This window comes from Lygodium microphyllum, chromosome 17, assembly GCF_053477565.2.
Source record: "Lygodium microphyllum isolate KBCC chromosome 17, Lygodium_microphyllum_v1.1.10, whole genome shotgun sequence".
Lineage (NCBI taxonomy): Eukaryota > Viridiplantae > Streptophyta > Polypodiopsida > Schizaeales > Lygodiaceae > Lygodium > Lygodium microphyllum.
In genome coordinates this window covers 8,676,389-8,695,000 of record NC_141151.1, presented here as the reverse complement: position 1 = coordinate 8,695,000, position 18,612 = coordinate 8,676,389, and the positions used below count along the sequence as shown (strand labels likewise).

Here is an 18,612-nt window from a genome sequence, read left to right as displayed (position 1 = left end):
AAGTTATTATTTCTGACCATGATTCTAGATTCTGAAATAATTTTTGGATTACTTTGTTTGCTAACTTAGGAACAAAGATTGATTTTTTATCGGCATTTCATCCTGAAACAAATGGATAAACAGAAGCTACTAACAGTACCATTTTAGATCTTTTGCGTGCATACACAATTTCAAAACCACAAACATGGGATACACATTTACATTTACTTTAGTTTGCATATAATAACACACCACATACAACTACACGGAAAGTACCATTTGAAATTATTTATGGATATAGATTACCTACACCTGTTACATCATTGTCAAACAAAGTTCAAGCTGCTGAGGATATTGCTAACATGCATGCTACTATTTTTGATGAAGTTAAAGATATGATTGCCAAAGCCCAGCAATCATACACAAAACAAGCCAACAAGAAAAGAAAAGCAATGAGTTTCAAAGTTGATGATTATGTTTGGTTACGAATTGAAAAGCGAAGATTACAAAGTGTTGACAAGTACCCTGTTGTAAAGTTAGCCCCTAGATTTTATGGACCTTTCAAGATCATTCACAAAATCAATGACAATGCATTTAAACTAGAATTACCACAATACTGGAAAATCCACAACACTTTTCATATAAGTTTATTACGACCATTTAGAGGCCAATTACCTGTACACCCTGTTTATGAAAACTCTCCTTTTCTAGAAGAAGAAACTGAAATCCTTGAACCTGAAACTATTCTAGATACTGACTTTATGACCACTAGAACTGGCCGTGGATATTCTAGATATTTGGTTAAGTTTAAAAATCATCGTGTTGAAGAGGCCCAATGGATGCACGCTTGAGACCTAAGTGCTTATCCCTCACTGCTGGCTCCACATTGAGCTAATAGCAATTGAGGACAATTGCTATCCCACCCCGGGGGTATGATTCCAGGAGGCATATTCCATGGTGGATTCTGTGAGGTTTTGCGGTGGATTTTGTAAAATTTTATTTATTGCCGAGGCTCATACACAAGGTGGATTCCTTGTGCGAAAAGTCAATGGGGATGCTTGTCCTTTTCAGGCGTCTTGTTAATTTAATGTGCAAGTGGGTGATTCCATAGTGGGTGATTCTGCAAAATGCATATTTAAATTAATGGATGTTTATGAGTGTAGATTTCGCACTCGTAATAAATTAAGGTTAGGATTGAGTTCTAACCATTTTATTTATTTTTTAGCTGAAGACTGCTAGATATTCACTTTTTTCAGTTTAATTTTATTACTTTCTAACAATTGTGAATGATTCAGTTGATGTGTAGAGCAGGCAACGGTGGCGTTGGGAAGCACTGGGCAATAGCATGTATTCAAGTTATTTAGAAGAAATTATCAATTTTTGATGGGCGTGCATCTTAGGCGTGGCACCAATATTTATTTTGACGCGCTTATTTATTGAAGTGCTTGACATTTATTTATTATTTTTGTATGCGCATGGGCGCACAATTTAAATATTTGTATTGGACATGATATTTGAGCCCCGTCGGACTTAGCTTTAATTCTTTAGTGGGACAAAAGCAAACACAAAAGCTAAAGCGTGCCAATTGTAAATTGGGCTATTTTTTTGAGCTTGGAGATCAATAATATATCAAATACATGCTTTGCGGAGCGCTCACACAAGGCATGAGGGAAGATTGTACCCAATTAGTCTTTTGCTTCATGTCGTGTGAGCTTTCTCTCTTGTTTTTTGTGCAAAAATAGAGTTCTTTCGTTCTTGGGGACCCTCCGGCGCTCACTACACGCACATACAGTATCCGATTTGTGCACTAGGAATTAACCCACAATGCCTCAAATTCAATCATGAGATCATTTGTAGGTCAATAACAACCCTTGCCAATCCACAAAGAACTAAAAGGCCATCTTTAGAACTTGTTGAACTACTCATCTTAGAAGCCATGATACAAACTTGAAACCACTAGGAACAACTCCTTGTTCCTCTCCTTTTGCCTTCAAATAGAGAGATATAAAAGTGAACCATGGGTCTTAGGCCCTTATAGCGGGAACCTTAAGAGCCTTGATAAATGCAATAGCATCAAGACCCAACGTAGGCTTGAGAACAATTCTCTCACTCTAAAGCTCACTCTCGAGCCTCATGATCCAACAACCTTGTGGTCATGATGATTGACTATACACTAGAAACACTCTCTAATATACTAGAATGCTTAACATTCATATAGTTCACTTGGCTAATTGCCTAACCTTGAAACTCCAAGCAATGAGCATCCACACAAAAAAGGGTGTAAACATTCCACGTTACATTTACATAGATGTGTCTTTAACTGAGTGTTGTAGCCTCTATCTTGGGTGTCCCTTTTTTGGTTAGGGTTGGTTCCTTTTGGGTTCCATTATTTAATGCAATATGTGACATTTAACTCTTATCTTCCTTATTTGACCCGGTTAATACCTGTTGCAAATCTATCTATGGCTTGGATTTCCTTGCATACATTCAATCTAAGAGAAAATAGTTTTATATGATATATACAACAATAATGCTCTAATGTATTCATGGATGGATTGTGCTTGAGAAATCTCTAGAAAACTAGTATGTGTATGCCAAAATGTCTTTCATGAAGCATATCTTTCCATGAGTGCAACACTACCTCACAATGTAGCATTGCAATGTTATGACAACGAGCCCTAGTAGCATTGTGCTACCATAATATACACATATAATTAAGAATTCGATCCTAAGAATGATTAAATGACCACAAAGAAAATTGAAAACATCTCATTTCATCATTTCTTTAATGTTTTGTACCTTTGTCCACAAAATGTCACACCTACGAGGGTATCGAGAGGCCATCCTCGTGGTACAAACCTCCATTAGTACACACTTAATGGTGAGCATATTTATGTATTCAGATTAATATGATAAATTTTTTGATAATGAACAACATTAGAACTATTGTAGTGTTTTTTCCTAATTTATGATATTTTTCCTATTTATTAGGCATTTTTAGAGCATTTTCTTTATTTTTACTATTTTTCATGAGAAAAAACAAGAAAATACAATAGCCACTCAAGATCATAGAGCAAAAACATCATAAAGACTCACATTTAGCCTATGGGAGCATTATAACTCAGATTTTCACAAACTATTTAGAATAACCGCTCACTTATGTGTAATTTTCATTGTTTTGTGCGCATTATGAGGGATGCGAGAACACTACAAACTATTGGACTACCATTGATGCTCTATTTTACTATGAATGCAAGCCATTTGGCCTCTATGATCTTTAACAACCTTCTTCATGCATAGTCACGATCCTCTTGCTTCCATCTCACCCATTCCCTCTCTCATATGAATCGATTTTTTGGCTATTGAGGCAAAGAGAGAAATACTGCATTCTGGAGAGAGAAAGACTGAAAAATCAAATTCTTGATATACTTGATTTCTCCTACATTGGTCCCTCACTCTATGTCACGCTCTCCCTCTCTCCCTCTCCCTCCCTCTCTCACACAAGTAAGATGCAAGTTCAAGTGGTAAATAATAGATTTTACCATTGAAGGGAGACCTCAAGGATTGATATTTGAGAAATTTTGTGCATGAAAGAGAAGTTGTGGCTTAAGGCTTGAGAAGGGAGTTGGAGTGAAGACATTGCATTCTCTACCAAGGCAACAAGCAAAGGTGGCCCCTCCACCCAAAGCAATGGTGAGAAAAAGGAGTGGTTAGACAAAGTATCAAGGATAGCTCTCCAATTATAAGAAGAAGAGGTATACAATTGTAGTTTTTTTGTGTAAAAAAGGAAGATGAAAAGAGTGGTACATTGAAAAGTAAAGGGAAGGAAACATTCAATATCGTTGAAGCATCATTGGCTCAAGAGGCATCACTAAAACTAATTCATGGGTGTTGGATAGTGGCGTCTCTCATCACATCACATGGAATTTTCTAGTTAGGGCTCTTTAGGATTAATACACTTGACATGACAACATTCAATTGCTTATAGGTTTGATGGCATTTACTCGCCCATTTAAAGATTATTAGTAACTTGCACAAAGGATGTGATAGTGAAGCAAAAGTAATGATGAATATTTTGTACCAAACAATATATCCCATGAAGCGTTGAATCTATTTATTGTTTGTTGGAGGTGGGAGAGTGAAAATAGCCATAAATTTTGACATATCAATGGATATACCATTCCTCAAAACTATATGTACTAGGATCACTCCATGACACGCCTAGAATTCGCACTTGAGGGGATCGAGTGTCACTCAAAAATTTTGGCATCACAAGAACACTTGTATCAATCTCATGTGATGCTTGTGCCACTTAGTGTGCCAATACAAGTTATCAACCACGAACTCCTAAAAAGACTTATTGAGCATATCCTCGAAAATAGGGTACATTAGACATTGGAAAGTTGTAGCCTACATGTGCATTAGTCTAGCCAATTGGCGTGACTATAATGGGAGAAACACCCCACTTAGTAGCAAAAGTAGTCTTATGCTTGCCATCTGGGTGGAGTTGTATCTAGTTATATCTAGAGATGTATCTGTAAAGCTGGAAGCTTCAACACCTACTACTCTCTCAACCATAGTTTTGCATAAGGCAAAGGGAAGAAATTATCTTTCTTTGTTGCTGCATTCACTTTTTTGCAATTCACACACATAGAAATTTTGCCATTTTCCTTGAGTACCATGACACTTTCTTGGGTTAGATCTCATAGATGAACTGTGCACTCATCAGTTCTGCAATCTCTTCCTTGACTTGATTGATGTAGTGGGGGTTCATGGGGTAGTGTCTTTGCTTCACATGGGACTTTTACTAATTTTGTAACATTAAATATTGAAGGATTGAATGAAGATAGTGTGTGCTAAAGGGTGTGGTAGGATCATAATTTATGAGATCTACCCACATGGTTCCACCCTAGAATGGGAATTTGGTTTCATCTAATTGTCTTGTCATGAAGGCACCATGGAATGGAGTGTTTGTCATGGAAGTCTATGCAAGGGACTTCTTGTTGAATCTTGAGGATTCCAATCATCTTTCGGTGCAACATCAATTAGTGGGCTCTCAATAGCTTGTTGTGATAGTGGAGGCATCTTTTGTGGCTAGGGCCCTAAGTGAAGTATTTTTGCTTAAGCAGTTCTATCAGAGAGCGTAGATTAGCTTTCTCTTCTTCTTAGATCCGACATTCCAGGTAATGGATGGTACATTACAGTTTGGCCCTTGGATCATGGAGTCTCTAACTCATGATTTTTGAGGCATCGATGCAGGTTGTCTTGGGGGTCATATAGTGCAGTGTCATGTTCTTGCCATGTTAAGAAACAGGACGAATCAAAATTGGAAGAGCTTCAACTTTTATTGTTTTTGGTTTCAATGCAGGATCCCAAAGGTATCATAGTGGATGATATTTGGCCTAATGGCACAAGAGTCAAGAAGGGCACTATGGTTACTTATAGCCCATGCTACATGGGTAGATCAAAATCTATTTGGGGTGTTGATGCATTATCCTTTAGGCCAAAGAGGTGGTTCACAAATGGAGTATTTCATATTGTGTGGCCTTTCAAATTTACAACCTTTCAGGTACCTAAGCTCAAACATTGGTAGCTTTACAAATGAATGCATGTACTCAGGCATAGTCTGTGTATTTGGTAGTTAGTTTCATGTATGTTGATATGGTAGGCCATGTACACCATCTTCACCATATTTCATGTTTGATAGCATGAAGAGTTCAACAACATGAAGACTGTTATCATAATCTAATGCATAGCATGTGCATATAAGCGTCTGCAGTCATGTAGGGGCAAAACACGTCTCATACAGGGCATTACGATGATATCTGTAGCTCAAACATTTGCCATGCAGCGCATTACAATGATATCTGTAGCTCAAACATTTGCTATGCCTCTTTTGTGCCTTAAGCATAACCACATGATTAGCCCAATCTGTAGTACATCAACTACACTACAATTCTTCTTGAAGTTCCCCATGTAAAAATTCATTTTTTATATCAAGTTGATGCACAGTCCATTCACAATGCATGAAAAAACACTTGGTCTCACTGATATTGCAAAGCTGTGAGGTACTGGGTGTTGTTCCATCTTACCTCTCTTCCATGTTATCATGGATTTCTTTTCCCTAAGTTGAGAAGAAGAGGATCAATGCAATAAGATTTACAAGCATAGACCTTATAGGTGTATTTCCATTTCATTCCTTAAAACATAAAATTCACTGTAAGCAAGCCATAAAAAATGAGTGGAGCTAGTAAAACTCAAAGACTTTCAAGATATGCATGCTCCTGGTCTAGCTATTTGTACGCTTGTTGTAGTTGTTTCATTTTGTTTTTTCAAAGTGCTTTAGAATGTGCTGTAAAAACCTAAGTGTGATGGTAACATTTCGCATACACTCCTCCCTATTTCAAAAAAATCATGAACTAGGGCTTGTCCTTGCAAGCATGCCATCTATGTGATCACGTGCTGTGAGAAGAGAACCATGCAAATTTTAATGATTTCATTGGAGTGCATCCATCTTAATTGCTGCTGATTGGTCACTTGGAGTTCGTAGATCAGAGTATGATCTTCCTTTCCTCAAGTTTGAGGAGGAGCTAGTGCACATCCTACCAATGCTGATCTTGTAATTGAGTTTAAAGAATCACCTCTAGATGCTTAGGAAGTCGCACATTCGGATTTTGAGGAAGGATCCTTGAAAGTGCCACCTTGCTTGGAAAATAAAGATTTGATTGAAAACCAAAGCATTCCATCTTATTTATAGAGATCACATATATTGATGTATTACTTGTCCAATTACTTACTTAGTTGCTTAACTATGGCTAAGAGGTAACATAAGTAATGCTTGAGGGGAAAGGATTATGGAGAGAACTTCATATGGGGATTCCAATGCTTGAGGGGAAATAATTATGGAGAGAACTTCACATGGGTGGGTTTCAAAGAATTTTAATTCAGAATCTAAATTTGAGTTTAAAAGTCCTGTCAAGTTTGGTGAAGTCTGGGAGGTCACCCAGTAGCATTTAGAGCAGCCATTAAAGCATGTGCGTGTGTAACGTAAGAAGCCAGGTTCAATTCCTAGGGATAGATTGGTGGATTTCAAGCTCTACTTATATAAGGTGCACTGTGATGGTATCTTAACTTGCCATAAATGGCATCGCATTCCAAAAAATGTGTGGGAGGTTTGGGAGGCCTTTGGTGGTTTGATAAAATACCGAAGCTACAATCAAAAGTATAATGCAATATAAAGTATAGATGGGAGAGAAGGAAGAAGAAGAGGATCAAAGGAGAATAGCCATGGCGGTGCTTTCACACAACCTCCCTCACTCTCACGCAATAGAGCATAGCACACAAGAGAATAGCAAAAGGGAGCAAGCTTATATATATTACTTGATGCTAAAAGTTGAGTTACAAAGAGAATAAGTGGCTAAATTATAGTTGGCAAGGCTCCTCTTGCCAAGAGGTGGTTCACACTAGTTATTGTGTTGTGTTTGCAAGGCCATTGAGGCTTGGTTAGTAGTTTACAAGGTCGTAATTATAGCTTAGAATTAGTACATGGGGACATTGTGGCATCTCTTATTATAATCATACTTTGTAGTTAACAATAGTAAATATTAAGGTGTATTCTTTCTTGCTCATGAAGCATTAGTGATCATCAATACTTAATTGGGGGAAAGATTGTATATGATAATGCAATTCTATTGAAGAACCTCTTTTATGGTTTTACAAGACGTATGCACATGATACACATGGAAAACCTTCATGCTATGATATTTCTAGATTTGTAAATACAATTCTATTAAGCATACACATATGCACATTGCGGACCCCCGGAAAGGGGCCTTGATGGTGGCTTCGAATGATGGCACTAGCCATATTATGCTAAACACTTGGCCTACTATCTATTTATGAAGCACTTGCATGCGTCTAAAGACAGCAGGGCCAACTAAAGGACTTCACGTTCTGTCCTCTCACAAGACAAAATACTTTGCATGGTTGGATGATGGATTGGAACATTGAAATTCAAAAGAAAGATCTATTCAAAGTAAGGGCTTGCCTTTGAAGTTGATTTTGCATGTTGATTTTTTCATTCAGCTGGTTGCTGGCAATCTAATTGACTTTATTGCTCATGTTGAGATGATTAGCTATCCCATTTAGTCGACTTGGAAGTTGGAACACCCCCCCCCAAAGGATTTAGCTATATTATCATGTCATCTTGTATATCACTAATTTGAATTTTCATACATCTAACCTTGATTGAGCTTATTAAGGTAGCTGTGTGGTGGATGAAAAATATGGATTTGTTTGCAAATACTTGAGCTTTGCTCATCCTGTGATAGCTTATAAGTTCATAACATGCCAATGTTTGCTATCAGATATTTACATGCAGATAAAGCCTGGAAACTACCCCCAGGCTTTGTTACCGTTGTCAACTTATCTCATATACTAAAAGTTTGGGATCATCACACATGATTTTGATCTGATTAGAAGGTGGTTTTAATGCAATCTCCAGTCTTGTTATGAGACATAATGATAGGGTGTCCATCTGCAGGCCTTGGATTCGGATTCATCATTTGCAGGTTCAGCTGGTGGATCTCTGGTTTAGGTGTGGCCTCACAGACACCTGCACCTTCAGGCCATGAGCCATGGCCAGTATGGCCATTGTCTTGTATTTTACAGGATGCCCTTCCAGCAGGCTGAACTTGAAAAAGCGGCATAAGATCGCCGCAGTTATCTTCATCTGCAAGAAGGCAGAGTCCTTTCCGATGCAAATTCGCGGTCCGGCCTATCAAAGAGATTAAGGCAAAGAGAAGATATCATACCAATAGCCATGATGGCAAATGTTTAGGCTGTAGACAGCATCATGATTAAGGCAATGCAGAGTGTCAAATTGAAGATATCATATCAACAGCTTCGGCAAATGTTTAAGCTGCAGATATCATCATAATGCCCTGCATGAGACATATGTGCCTCTACATGACATTACAGACTCGGCTTGTATGCACATGGTATGCATTGCTTGCGGATGGATATATCGGGCAATGCGAACAAATCACTGTACAGTAGACATGGCTACGGATTGAGAGGACCAGTTATGATAACACTCTTCATGCTGTTGGACTCTATATGCTATCAAACGTCAAATAAGGTGAAGATGGCGCACATGGGCTGCCATGCCAACATACACGAAATTAACTACCGATATACGCAGACTTTGCCTGAGTATAGGTATTCATTGATAAGGCCAGCAATATTTGAACTTAGGTACCTGAAAGGTTGTGAATTTGAAGGGTGACACCGGCTGAAATACTCCGTTTGTGAACCACCTCTCTGGCCTGAAGGATAATGCATCATCACCCCAGATAGATTTTGATCTACCCATGCAGTATGGGCTATAGGTAACCATAGTGCCCTTCTTGACTCTTGTGCCATTAGGCCAAACATCATCCGCTATGATACCTTTGGGATCCTGCATTGAAACCAAAAACAACAGAATCAAGTTAAAGGTCTTCCAATTTTGATACATCCTGTTTCTTAACACACCAAGAACATGTCTATACAAGGACTCATGTATGCATGTGGGACCTGGGTGCAGGCAATCAGCAGTAGTAGATGGAACTTAATGTAAAGGCTAGATGCAATGTCACCAGTGATTCATTAAGATGGCATGAAAAACAACTTGGTCTCATTGATATTGCAAAGCTGTGAGGTACTGGGTGTGGTTCCATCTTACCTCAGGTACTGCTGGATAGAGCCTCAATGTCTCACAGATTGAGGCATGCAAATATGATAGGTTTGCAATGGAATCAAAAGTGAGAAGCTTTGCAAAACGTGTAATGCGGGTTTGAAGGTCTGATTCCTGTTCCTCTTCCATGGTTTTGGACCATTCCTTCTCAAAACTACATAGCTCAGCATATATTTTCTCTGCAACTTCCTCGTGCTGAGAAATCATATATGTGAACCAAGATAAGGTCACTGCAGTTGTATCCCGGCCGGCAATCACAAAATTGAGCACCACATCACGGAGTGACTTATCGGTGAGCTTGTTGTCTGGGTCCTCACTCAGCACAATAAATCTGGACAGTATGTCAGGTTTCACCTACAAGAGTGCTTGTGCTGTTAATATTCAAGATTGGCATCACCTCATCTAAAGTCCAATCAGTTCTCAGCCTATTTGCCGATTCCCCTCCACTGATTTATTCAGTTTAATGTCATCCGTGTTTACATTAAGATAATTGCAAATCGCATGCATCTATTTAGTTTAAGGTCATGCATGTAACTAGCTCAAAACATTAATTACATGTTTGCATTAAGATAGTGTCATTTGTATGTGCTTAGTTTTCTTAAGCAAGTTATGGTTCCTTTTCACTGACTGCTATTTCAATCAGTTGAATTGATAAATTGATATGTTTAGCTGAATGATATTGTGAACTGGAGCTCCAGCTTCGAGGCATATGACCAAGTTAAGCCTAAATTACAACAGATTCTTTTACAATGCAGAGTATTTCTTTACTTCATGTTTTCTGTTTGCAGCTTCTAGAGCTTTCAGTTCAGCCTTTCTGGTTCTGATGACACTGTATGTAAAGTCATCTATGACTTGCAAGCTTTGCCTCAGCTTAGCTTCTGTCCCGATGTTGAGGAAGCGCTTCAATTTCCAGATCGGGTCGATGAATCGCACGGTGACTATATAGTTAGCTTGATCGAAAGCAGTTGCAAAGGGGACCTCTGGCAGCAAAGGTGACAAACTGCCAATGTCCACCCCAAAGCCTAGCTTGCAGATTGAGTCCAGTGTCAACCTCATAAACAAGTCCTGCAAAAATTTAAGATCACAAACTTGATGGAAAATCAAACTTCCTTTAGTCCTTGATGCACAATTTACACCAATCATCATTCCAATTACCAACTGCTATACCATTTAACTTATATTCCTGATTGATTTGGCAATATGGCATATCAAACTTGTGAAAACAGCATTGATCTTCCTGATTGATTTAGAAATACAACACATCAAACTTGAGAACACAGAATTGGTCTTAACAGTATCAAGCTATTACAGCCTCTTTCTCAAATCAAAGGTACACACTGATATGTCACACACATGCTTACATGATGCTAACAGGAACAAATTTACATGCTTGACATGGAGCAACACATACAAATAATTCAAACCACCATGTTTGATAATATTTTTGAAGAGACCATGAAAGGACACAATTCAAATTTGGATTTTATTCAACTTATCCCTTTCTTATAGTGCACCTCTAAGCATCAAAGTTAGAACCTGGAAAGTCTTATAAATAATAGGTAAAGGAGAGTGTTCAGACCAAAGGTATACATCGATAAGTCATGCACACGCTTACACAATGCTAACAGGAACATTACATGCTTGACATGCAGCAACACATACAAATAATTCAAGCCACTATGTTTGGTTTAAATTATCTTGAAGAGACCATGAAAGGACACAATTCACACGCTCTAAGTAGCAAGTTCACCAGGCATTTGCTGTATCCAAGTGGTGGAGCTGCTGAGACACTGAACAGATTATAGCTTTATACTATGTGATTTAAAATATTCTCAGTCTATCTTGTAGATTAACAATACAAAACATACCCATTGTCTTCAGTGTGATTCATCAATCAAAGAAGTAAACCAGTGCTTGCATGTTAATGAAAGTGGCACCAAAATCTGCTTAGGAGAACAGACTGAACCTGCATATCAATTATCTGTTTCTTTTGTGCTGCATAAACTAAGATAGAAGCCAGCTTGCGGCCATACTCTCGGAACACAACTGTGCTGAAATCGCGCAGCACTCGAGATGCAAACTCGAAACTTGCTGTCTTCCTCTGCTGCCTCCACAAATCCCCATCTGAGTTGAAGATGCCATCTCCCAGAAGCTCTTCCATGTTGTCATGGAATTCTTGTCCCTTGAGAAGAAAAGATCAATGCAATAAGATTTTCAGCATAGACCTTACAGGTGTATTTCCTTTTCATTCTCTAAAACATCAAATTCACTACAAGCAAGCCGTAAAAAATGGGTGGAACTAGTAAAACTCAAAGACTTTCAAGATATGCATAGTCCTCTACACTACTAAGGTGCCAAACATGTAAAATTGTCTTCTATTACAGTTCACAAAAAGGATGGAAATTCATAAAACATTCACAGAGTATTCTAGTTCGAATAATTAAGTCCCAAAGCTGGCACAGCTGTTTGTATGCTTGCAGTTGTTTCATTGTTTTTGCCAAGTGCTTTAAAATGTGCTGCAAAAACCTAGGTGTGATAGTGACAGCTTGCATACACTCCTCCTCCCTGTTTCAAAAAAATCATAAACCAGGACTTGTCACAGCAAGCATGCCATCTATGCCAGGTGCTGTGAGAAGAGAACCATGCATTTAATGATTTCATTGCAGTGCATCCATCTTATTGCTGCTGATCGGTCACTTGGAGTTTGTAGATAAGAGTATGAACTTCCTTTCCTGAAGTCTGAGCCACTGCACATCCTACCAATGCCGATCTCTTGATCGAGTTTAAAGAATCACCTCTGGATGATTAGGAAGTCGCACATTTGGATTTTGAGGATGCTCATTACAGATTAAGAGAGATCATATTGTACCTTAGGATAATTGGAAAAATTGGTTTTCAGGATGTATTCAACATTATCAGGGTTGGTGGTATAGGTGTAAGCGTAACCAAAAGGCATGGGCACTGTAAATGTGTCAGCTTTCTGCAGGTAGCCCAATGCCCAGTCATGGAGCCTCTCGTAATTACGCAGCTGCTCAACGGAGGCACCCAACAGAGGCCATGGCTTGGGCCCAATTATGCCCCGCTGCCTCCATCTAAAGAAGGCCGTGTAAAGGGCCCCCAGGCTGGCACCCAGTACGAAGATCAGCATGCAATCAGTGGGCAGATTAGAGCTCCAATTATATGGGTGCCTCAGAAAAGCATCAGCAGCAGATATAAAACGCTCCATTGCCCTGCCGCTCTTTTGATTGCAGGTTTCTTTAAAGGAATTGCTCTGCACCCACTCCTTCTTTCTATAGAGTGTTGGTTCCACGTTCAGAAGCAGAACCTCAATTCCTTATTCTCAAGCCATGAACCTACGAGACGCAAATGATGGCGTTTTGATTTTACTCAACATCTGTGAGAGCAGGAATACTTGCTGAGAAGATCGTATGGAAAGACATAAAGAAGAGGGCAGGATGGATCATGGGACAATACAAGCCTGAAAGATTGCATTGGACTCGTTTGTTTTTAAAAGGGCTTGGGGGGGGGCGGGGTGGTGTTGCACATTTGAAGAGCATGAGCAGCACTTGAGTAGGTAGGGTACCCTGCATTAATTCATGATGATTCTGCCCACATCTCTGTCGAGTAGCTTTAACTAAAGAACCTTTGAAAATGCCACCTTGCTCGGAAACTAAAGATTTAATTGAAAGCTGAAGTATTCCATACATCGATCTCATCACATACATTGATGTATTACTTGTCCAACTACTTACTTGGTTGCTTAACTATGGTTAAGAGTCATATAAGCGATGTGTGAGGGGAAAGGATTATGGAGAGAACTTCAAATGGGGATTCCATACTTACCCTTCCAACTCTTTTTTCTCATACTTTCACATGCAAGAAGAACCACACAGGTGGCTCCACACAAGGAAAAGACAAACATACATGCAAAGGAAAGACAAATGTGAATGTGAAGTTTTGCCTTTACTCGTCATCTCTTTCTCCTACTTTCACATTGCAAGATTAAGCTAGTGGCTCGAGAGAAAATAGAGACAAGATGTACCACCTAACGTTTCGATGGATGTGCCCAAGAAATCATTTTGTAGAGCTCCATGTTTATATACATCAAATCACCAACATCCATGAGGGGGAAGTTGAACCTCCACAAACAAATAGCATGTAAGTGGCCATACCCAAAATCAAAGTCAAAGAGAGAGACCAAGATAGGAAGAGAGATAAAAAACTAGATCGTTCTTCACACTAGGACAACTTTTTGTCACCTTAGATTGCACTATTTCTTAGAGAAACAATGCCAAGTTAATTATTGTCACTTTGTAGGATGCCAATCCTTAGCGCGTTGCAATGGCATGTCTAGATTGTAGAAGTGAGTAGGGCCTAATGAGGTTGTATGTGCAACATATGTAGAGGTGGATACCTAGAATGACAAATTTACCATCAAGCTTTGAATTGAGTAGGGCCTGATAAGGTTGTATGTCCAACATATGAAGAGATGGAATACCTAGAATGTCAAATTTACCATCAAGCTTAATAAATTGACAAAAAACCTAGTAACACTTTCCCAAAAAACCCATGTGGCCAAGTCACCATCAAATCTTTGATAAGCATATTCACGATTCATGCATTGAGCTCAATGAAAAATAAACCATGAAGTTGCTTTGTATGGGGATTTTAAGTCTATATGTTGGATTTTTGTACTGAAATTTTACCTCTTTTAATTGTTGCAATCGAAAGCTTTAACTTAGCATCTTGGATGCACTTGTTTATCACCTCCTACCTTCACTACTTTTACAAAAATATGGTGTTTGTTCACTTTAGTTATTTAATTTGTGGAGGCATTAAAGTGGAGCGGCTTTAATTAAGACTTGGACCCTCCTCATAAACCTTCTTATTTACTATGTTTCTTGAGTTTTGGACATATTAAAACATTTGTAACGAGAATGGCATCTCAAAAGACCAACATTCTCTTTCATTTATTTAATACATTGAGGGCTTGTTTCAAGAAAAGGAGTTCACCTACTTAACTTTGCCATGATTAGAACCATTCTATTTCTCTTGTAAGATATCTAACCACCCATCTAAGATATGTTCTTCATTCAAGTAACAACACTTATGGATTTGTTTGGTTCACTTTTTGACACAAAGATGCTGCGCCTCATGCATCGTGCTCTTGTTGAAGCTCTTCAAGGGCCAAAGTCAAGCTTAGTCAATCAATCTATGCACCAATTAACTTACAATTTTGGACACCTTATCAAACAATCATACACCTCAATGCTCTTGATAGGTGTTGTAATGGCCTCCTCTCACATAGACACTTCTTACGCCACATTAATAAGAATATGACAATTGATCTCTTTCAAAGCATTTTAGGTGGGCATGATGTGGACACTTACATGAGTCATATTTGCATGATTTTGCTAGAAAACCTAAGGGGATTTAGTCAACCATACATTGTGTGAAGAGATTCATTGGCCATCCAAAAACCATATAAAAATTATTTGTCATTTACATATCATCTAGAGCTTTATTGGCTATTAAAAGATTATATCTACTAATCTTATTATGCAACACTTTTGGGTAGGGGCTACCACATGTTGCATGTGCGACCCTCCCCATAAAACACGCTATGCACTTGTGACCCAAACCCCTTGCCCACTCACATGTATCAACCTGCCCAATCCCAATACGAAGTGCCTAGTAGAGATTTATTGGCCTTCAAAAATTCATCTAGAAATCTATTGGCCATCAAAACATTATGTACATACTTATTGATCATTAAAGAATCAATTAGGGACTTATTGGCTTAGAAACATTATGTAGAGACTTATTGACCATTAAAGAATTAGCTAAGAACTTATTGGCTTTGAAACATTATGTAAACATTCATTGGAAAAGTTAGCTAAGGACTTATTGGCTTTGAAACATTATGTAAAGATTCATTGGAAAATTCATGTAGAGATAACTGGCCATCATAACATTATGTAGAGATTTATTGACACCACTAAAGAATCAACTAGGGACTTATTGGCTTTGAAATGTTATGTAGATACTCATTGACCATTAAAGAATTAGGTAGGGACTTATTGGCTTTGCAACATTATGTAGACATTCATTAGAAGACATAATAAATTCTTTAAAACTTTCTAGCCATTAGAAGTATCTATCTTAGACCTAAATGTGATATATAGTTGAGATCTACATTAAGTTTCCCATCAATATTAATCAATAATTAGCTCACTCAAAATCGATATTTTACTAGCCCACCATTATTATAGGATTGCACACCATGTTTCATTTGAAAACATACCTCCCATCACAGAATCAATCTCTAGTTTCAAGTTAATGGACAAATAATGTGGTAGGATGGTATGAACATGACATGTTATGTTTCCTAATTTGATCTTGGTTAAGCATTACACAATCACTTTCAATTAGTGGGAAATTTACAAGCAATCTCATCTTAAAAATCAATATCGTAACTTAGCTAAGTAGAATGAGTCTCATTGCATGGCAAGACTTTTACTAGATCTTATCTTCCAATGCTTCTAACTTAAGTGGTCCAAATGCGCTTCAAAGGTGTCATAAATTAAGGACATACCCTTCCATTCTTCTCAATTTGTTAAACAACCTCTAGCCACACAAGGTACCTACCCCATATCTCTACTTTGGAAAAGCTATATGATAGACCCCCATCTAGCTCCTTCCTCCATGCAACTCCAAGAAGTGCATATATTGCTTTTACATTGAACCTCCTTTCATCAAATCTCAAGTCCAACATTTGCCTTGATACTCCTAAACCCTTAATCTTTTGATATACTCTAACCCATCATGGTCTCTAGAAGAAGAGGCCCACATATTAATTTTGAGCACAAAGAAAACCCATGTAAAGGTGCTGGTTGGTAAAGAACCTTCAAGTGCTAGAATCCCTCCACCATGATCAAGTGTTATATAGATTGAGGATTATACCATAATTGATCCAAAATGTAGCAACATCCCCTAATGTTAGGCTTTAGCAAGCACATTTTCTACATCTTCTCTTAGAACTCGTAAGCTATTATGAAGCTCAAGTTTAATCATATGTTAAAGCCAAAATAAAGAAACATGTAGTTTTCATATTACATAAGGTGTCTTTCGAAGCTAGTCTTCATAGATTTATTGGTAAAATTGTTGAGACTAGTCTTTTAAATATGTGAGGTCCATTGCATGCTTTTCTTTAACCTAGTGATTCCTTGATTTTCTTTTACATAGTGATTCCTTTATGAGAATGTGCATGAGAATTTGGGCATATAAATGTAACTTTAAGTATACCCACGTCTCTATGATGTAGAACTTAGCATTCCATTGCCCTTACATGAAATCAACAACAATGTTCTTCCAATGGGATTTCTTAGATAAATATGTTTGGAAAGGGTTGCTAATGTAATGTCAACCATTTTGAGATTATATTTTGACCCTTAGCTTGTTTGTTTTCATAGATTGCCAACATATTTCCATATAGCTTGTTTATTTTCATAGATTGCCAACATATTTCCATGAAGAGTATCAAGTTGGCAATCATTTTGTGGTTCATCAACTTGTGTGTTTTAGGTCAGAAAATGGCAATCTCCGACATAATCTTAAAGCAAAGAAGAGTTAAGGAGATGGAGGCCTTAAGTCTCTTATTCTTGGCAATATTCTAGGATCTCAAAATGTGCGTATACATGTTTAGCAAAAATGTGAAATTACAAGTCCAAAGTTATTATGAATCGTGAGTAAGATGCATTTGGATTTGAAAAATTCATAAGTGATATTATTACAAAGGCGTGAGGGGCTAGAATTAATGGAATGTGGCCCTAAAATCAATATTACACTACCCTAAAAGTGTAATAAAAGAGGCATTCTACAATTAAATACCTCAAAAATCCAAATCCAAATCCAAATCCAAAGCAGCATCCGAGACTTCTAAGTATAGAAACTTGTAGAATTTTCTTAACCAAGAGAACGAGCATCTCTTGCTGTTATTTTAAGCAAAGGTTGGCCTCCACGCCTGCCTCATGCATTCCTTGCGTACGCTAGCCGCTACATTCGGGCGTCTTGCGTTGCGCACGAATCACTCTCGCCTTCTTTGTGTGCCTTGCTGAGTTTGCGTGTACCCGGTCGCAACATTGAAGCGAGATGAACGGTGGGACGACTTGAGTGAGCTCTTCACTCAGCCAGCCTTTCGACTGTTGGAAATTAGAATTTGAACGTGATGTGACATTCACGTAACTTGCTTTGAAATCCTTGTGTGAAGCACCGGGAGAACCTTGGAGCAAAGTGCTAGGCATCGAGTGCCTAGTTAACTTTCCTAACTATCATATTTAGAATGAGAATGTGGGTTAGCAATTTCTAGAATTAGGAAAGAATTATATATTGGAGAATATTCCGGAATCAAGAATTATATCCTGGGTGTATTGATGGGAAGCCCAACCACAAGGCACATTTGGTTGCTAAGTGCTATAGACAAAAGGAAGGCATAGACTTCCAGGAGGTTTTTTCACCGCAGGTGAAGATGACCATGCTCCGTGTTTTGTTTGCTCTCATTGCGTCCTTGGATTTAGAGTTGGATCAGATGGATGTGAAGACTGCTTTTCTTCACGGTGATGTGGGTGAAGTGTTGTACATGAAACAACCCAAAGATTTTGCTATTCTAAGGAAAAAGCATTTGGTTTGTAAGCCAAAATGCAATTTATATGGGCTGAAGCAAGCCCCTAAATAGTGGTATAGAAAGTTTGATACCTTCATGCACAACCATGGATTTTAAACACGGTCATGCAGATCACTGCTTATACACTAAAAAGGCTGATGATGGAAGGCTAGAGACTTGCATTAACAGTTAGTTTTAGTAATAGAAATGTATTGGAATACAATCTCCCAAGCTT

The 18,612-nt window shown here is 38.2% G+C and overlaps 1 protein-coding gene across 2 annotated transcripts; it reads right to left on the bottom strand.

Annotated features, from left to right (window-relative positions):
• Positions 1–8,249: 8,249 nt before the first annotated feature.
• Positions 8,250–13,235, bottom strand: LOC148021550 (cytochrome P450 704B1-like). 2 transcript variants are annotated; one of them, XM_087696963.1, is made up of 6 exons: positions 12,585–13,232; positions 11,682–11,897; positions 10,484–10,780; positions 9,704–10,069; positions 9,239–9,439; positions 8,250–8,755 (listed from the first exon to the last, which is right to left on the bottom strand). In XM_087696963.1, exons 1-6 carry the CDS (start codon positions 12,939–12,941, stop codon positions 8,552–8,554), a joined length of 1,641 nt encoding a protein of 546 aa, XP_087553089.1. In that variant the 5' UTR covers positions 12,942–13,232; the 3' UTR covers positions 8,250–8,551. The 2 variants fall into 2 exon arrangements, with proteins under 2 accessions (XP_087553089.1, XP_087553090.1); XM_087696964.1 differs by lacking the exon at positions 8,250–8,755 and adding an exon at positions 8,778–9,138 and having other exon boundaries at positions 12,585–13,235.
• Positions 13,236–18,612: the final 5,377 nt, after the last annotated feature.

Excerpts from the sequence above, each read along its gene's own strand:
- LOC148021550 (XM_087696963.1), bottom strand. The coding sequence starts at position 12,941 with ATGGAGCGTTTTATATCTGCTGCTGATGCTTTTCTGAGGCACCCATAT. Across the intron at positions 11,898-12,584 it reads ATTTTTCCAATTATCCTAAG|GGACAAGAATTCCATGACAA; the intron begins GTACAATATGAT and ends TTTCTTCTCAAG. Across the intron at positions 10,781-11,681 it reads AACAGATAATTGATATGCAG|GACTTGTTTATGAGGTTGAC; the intron begins GTTCAGTCTGTT and ends AAATTTTTGCAG.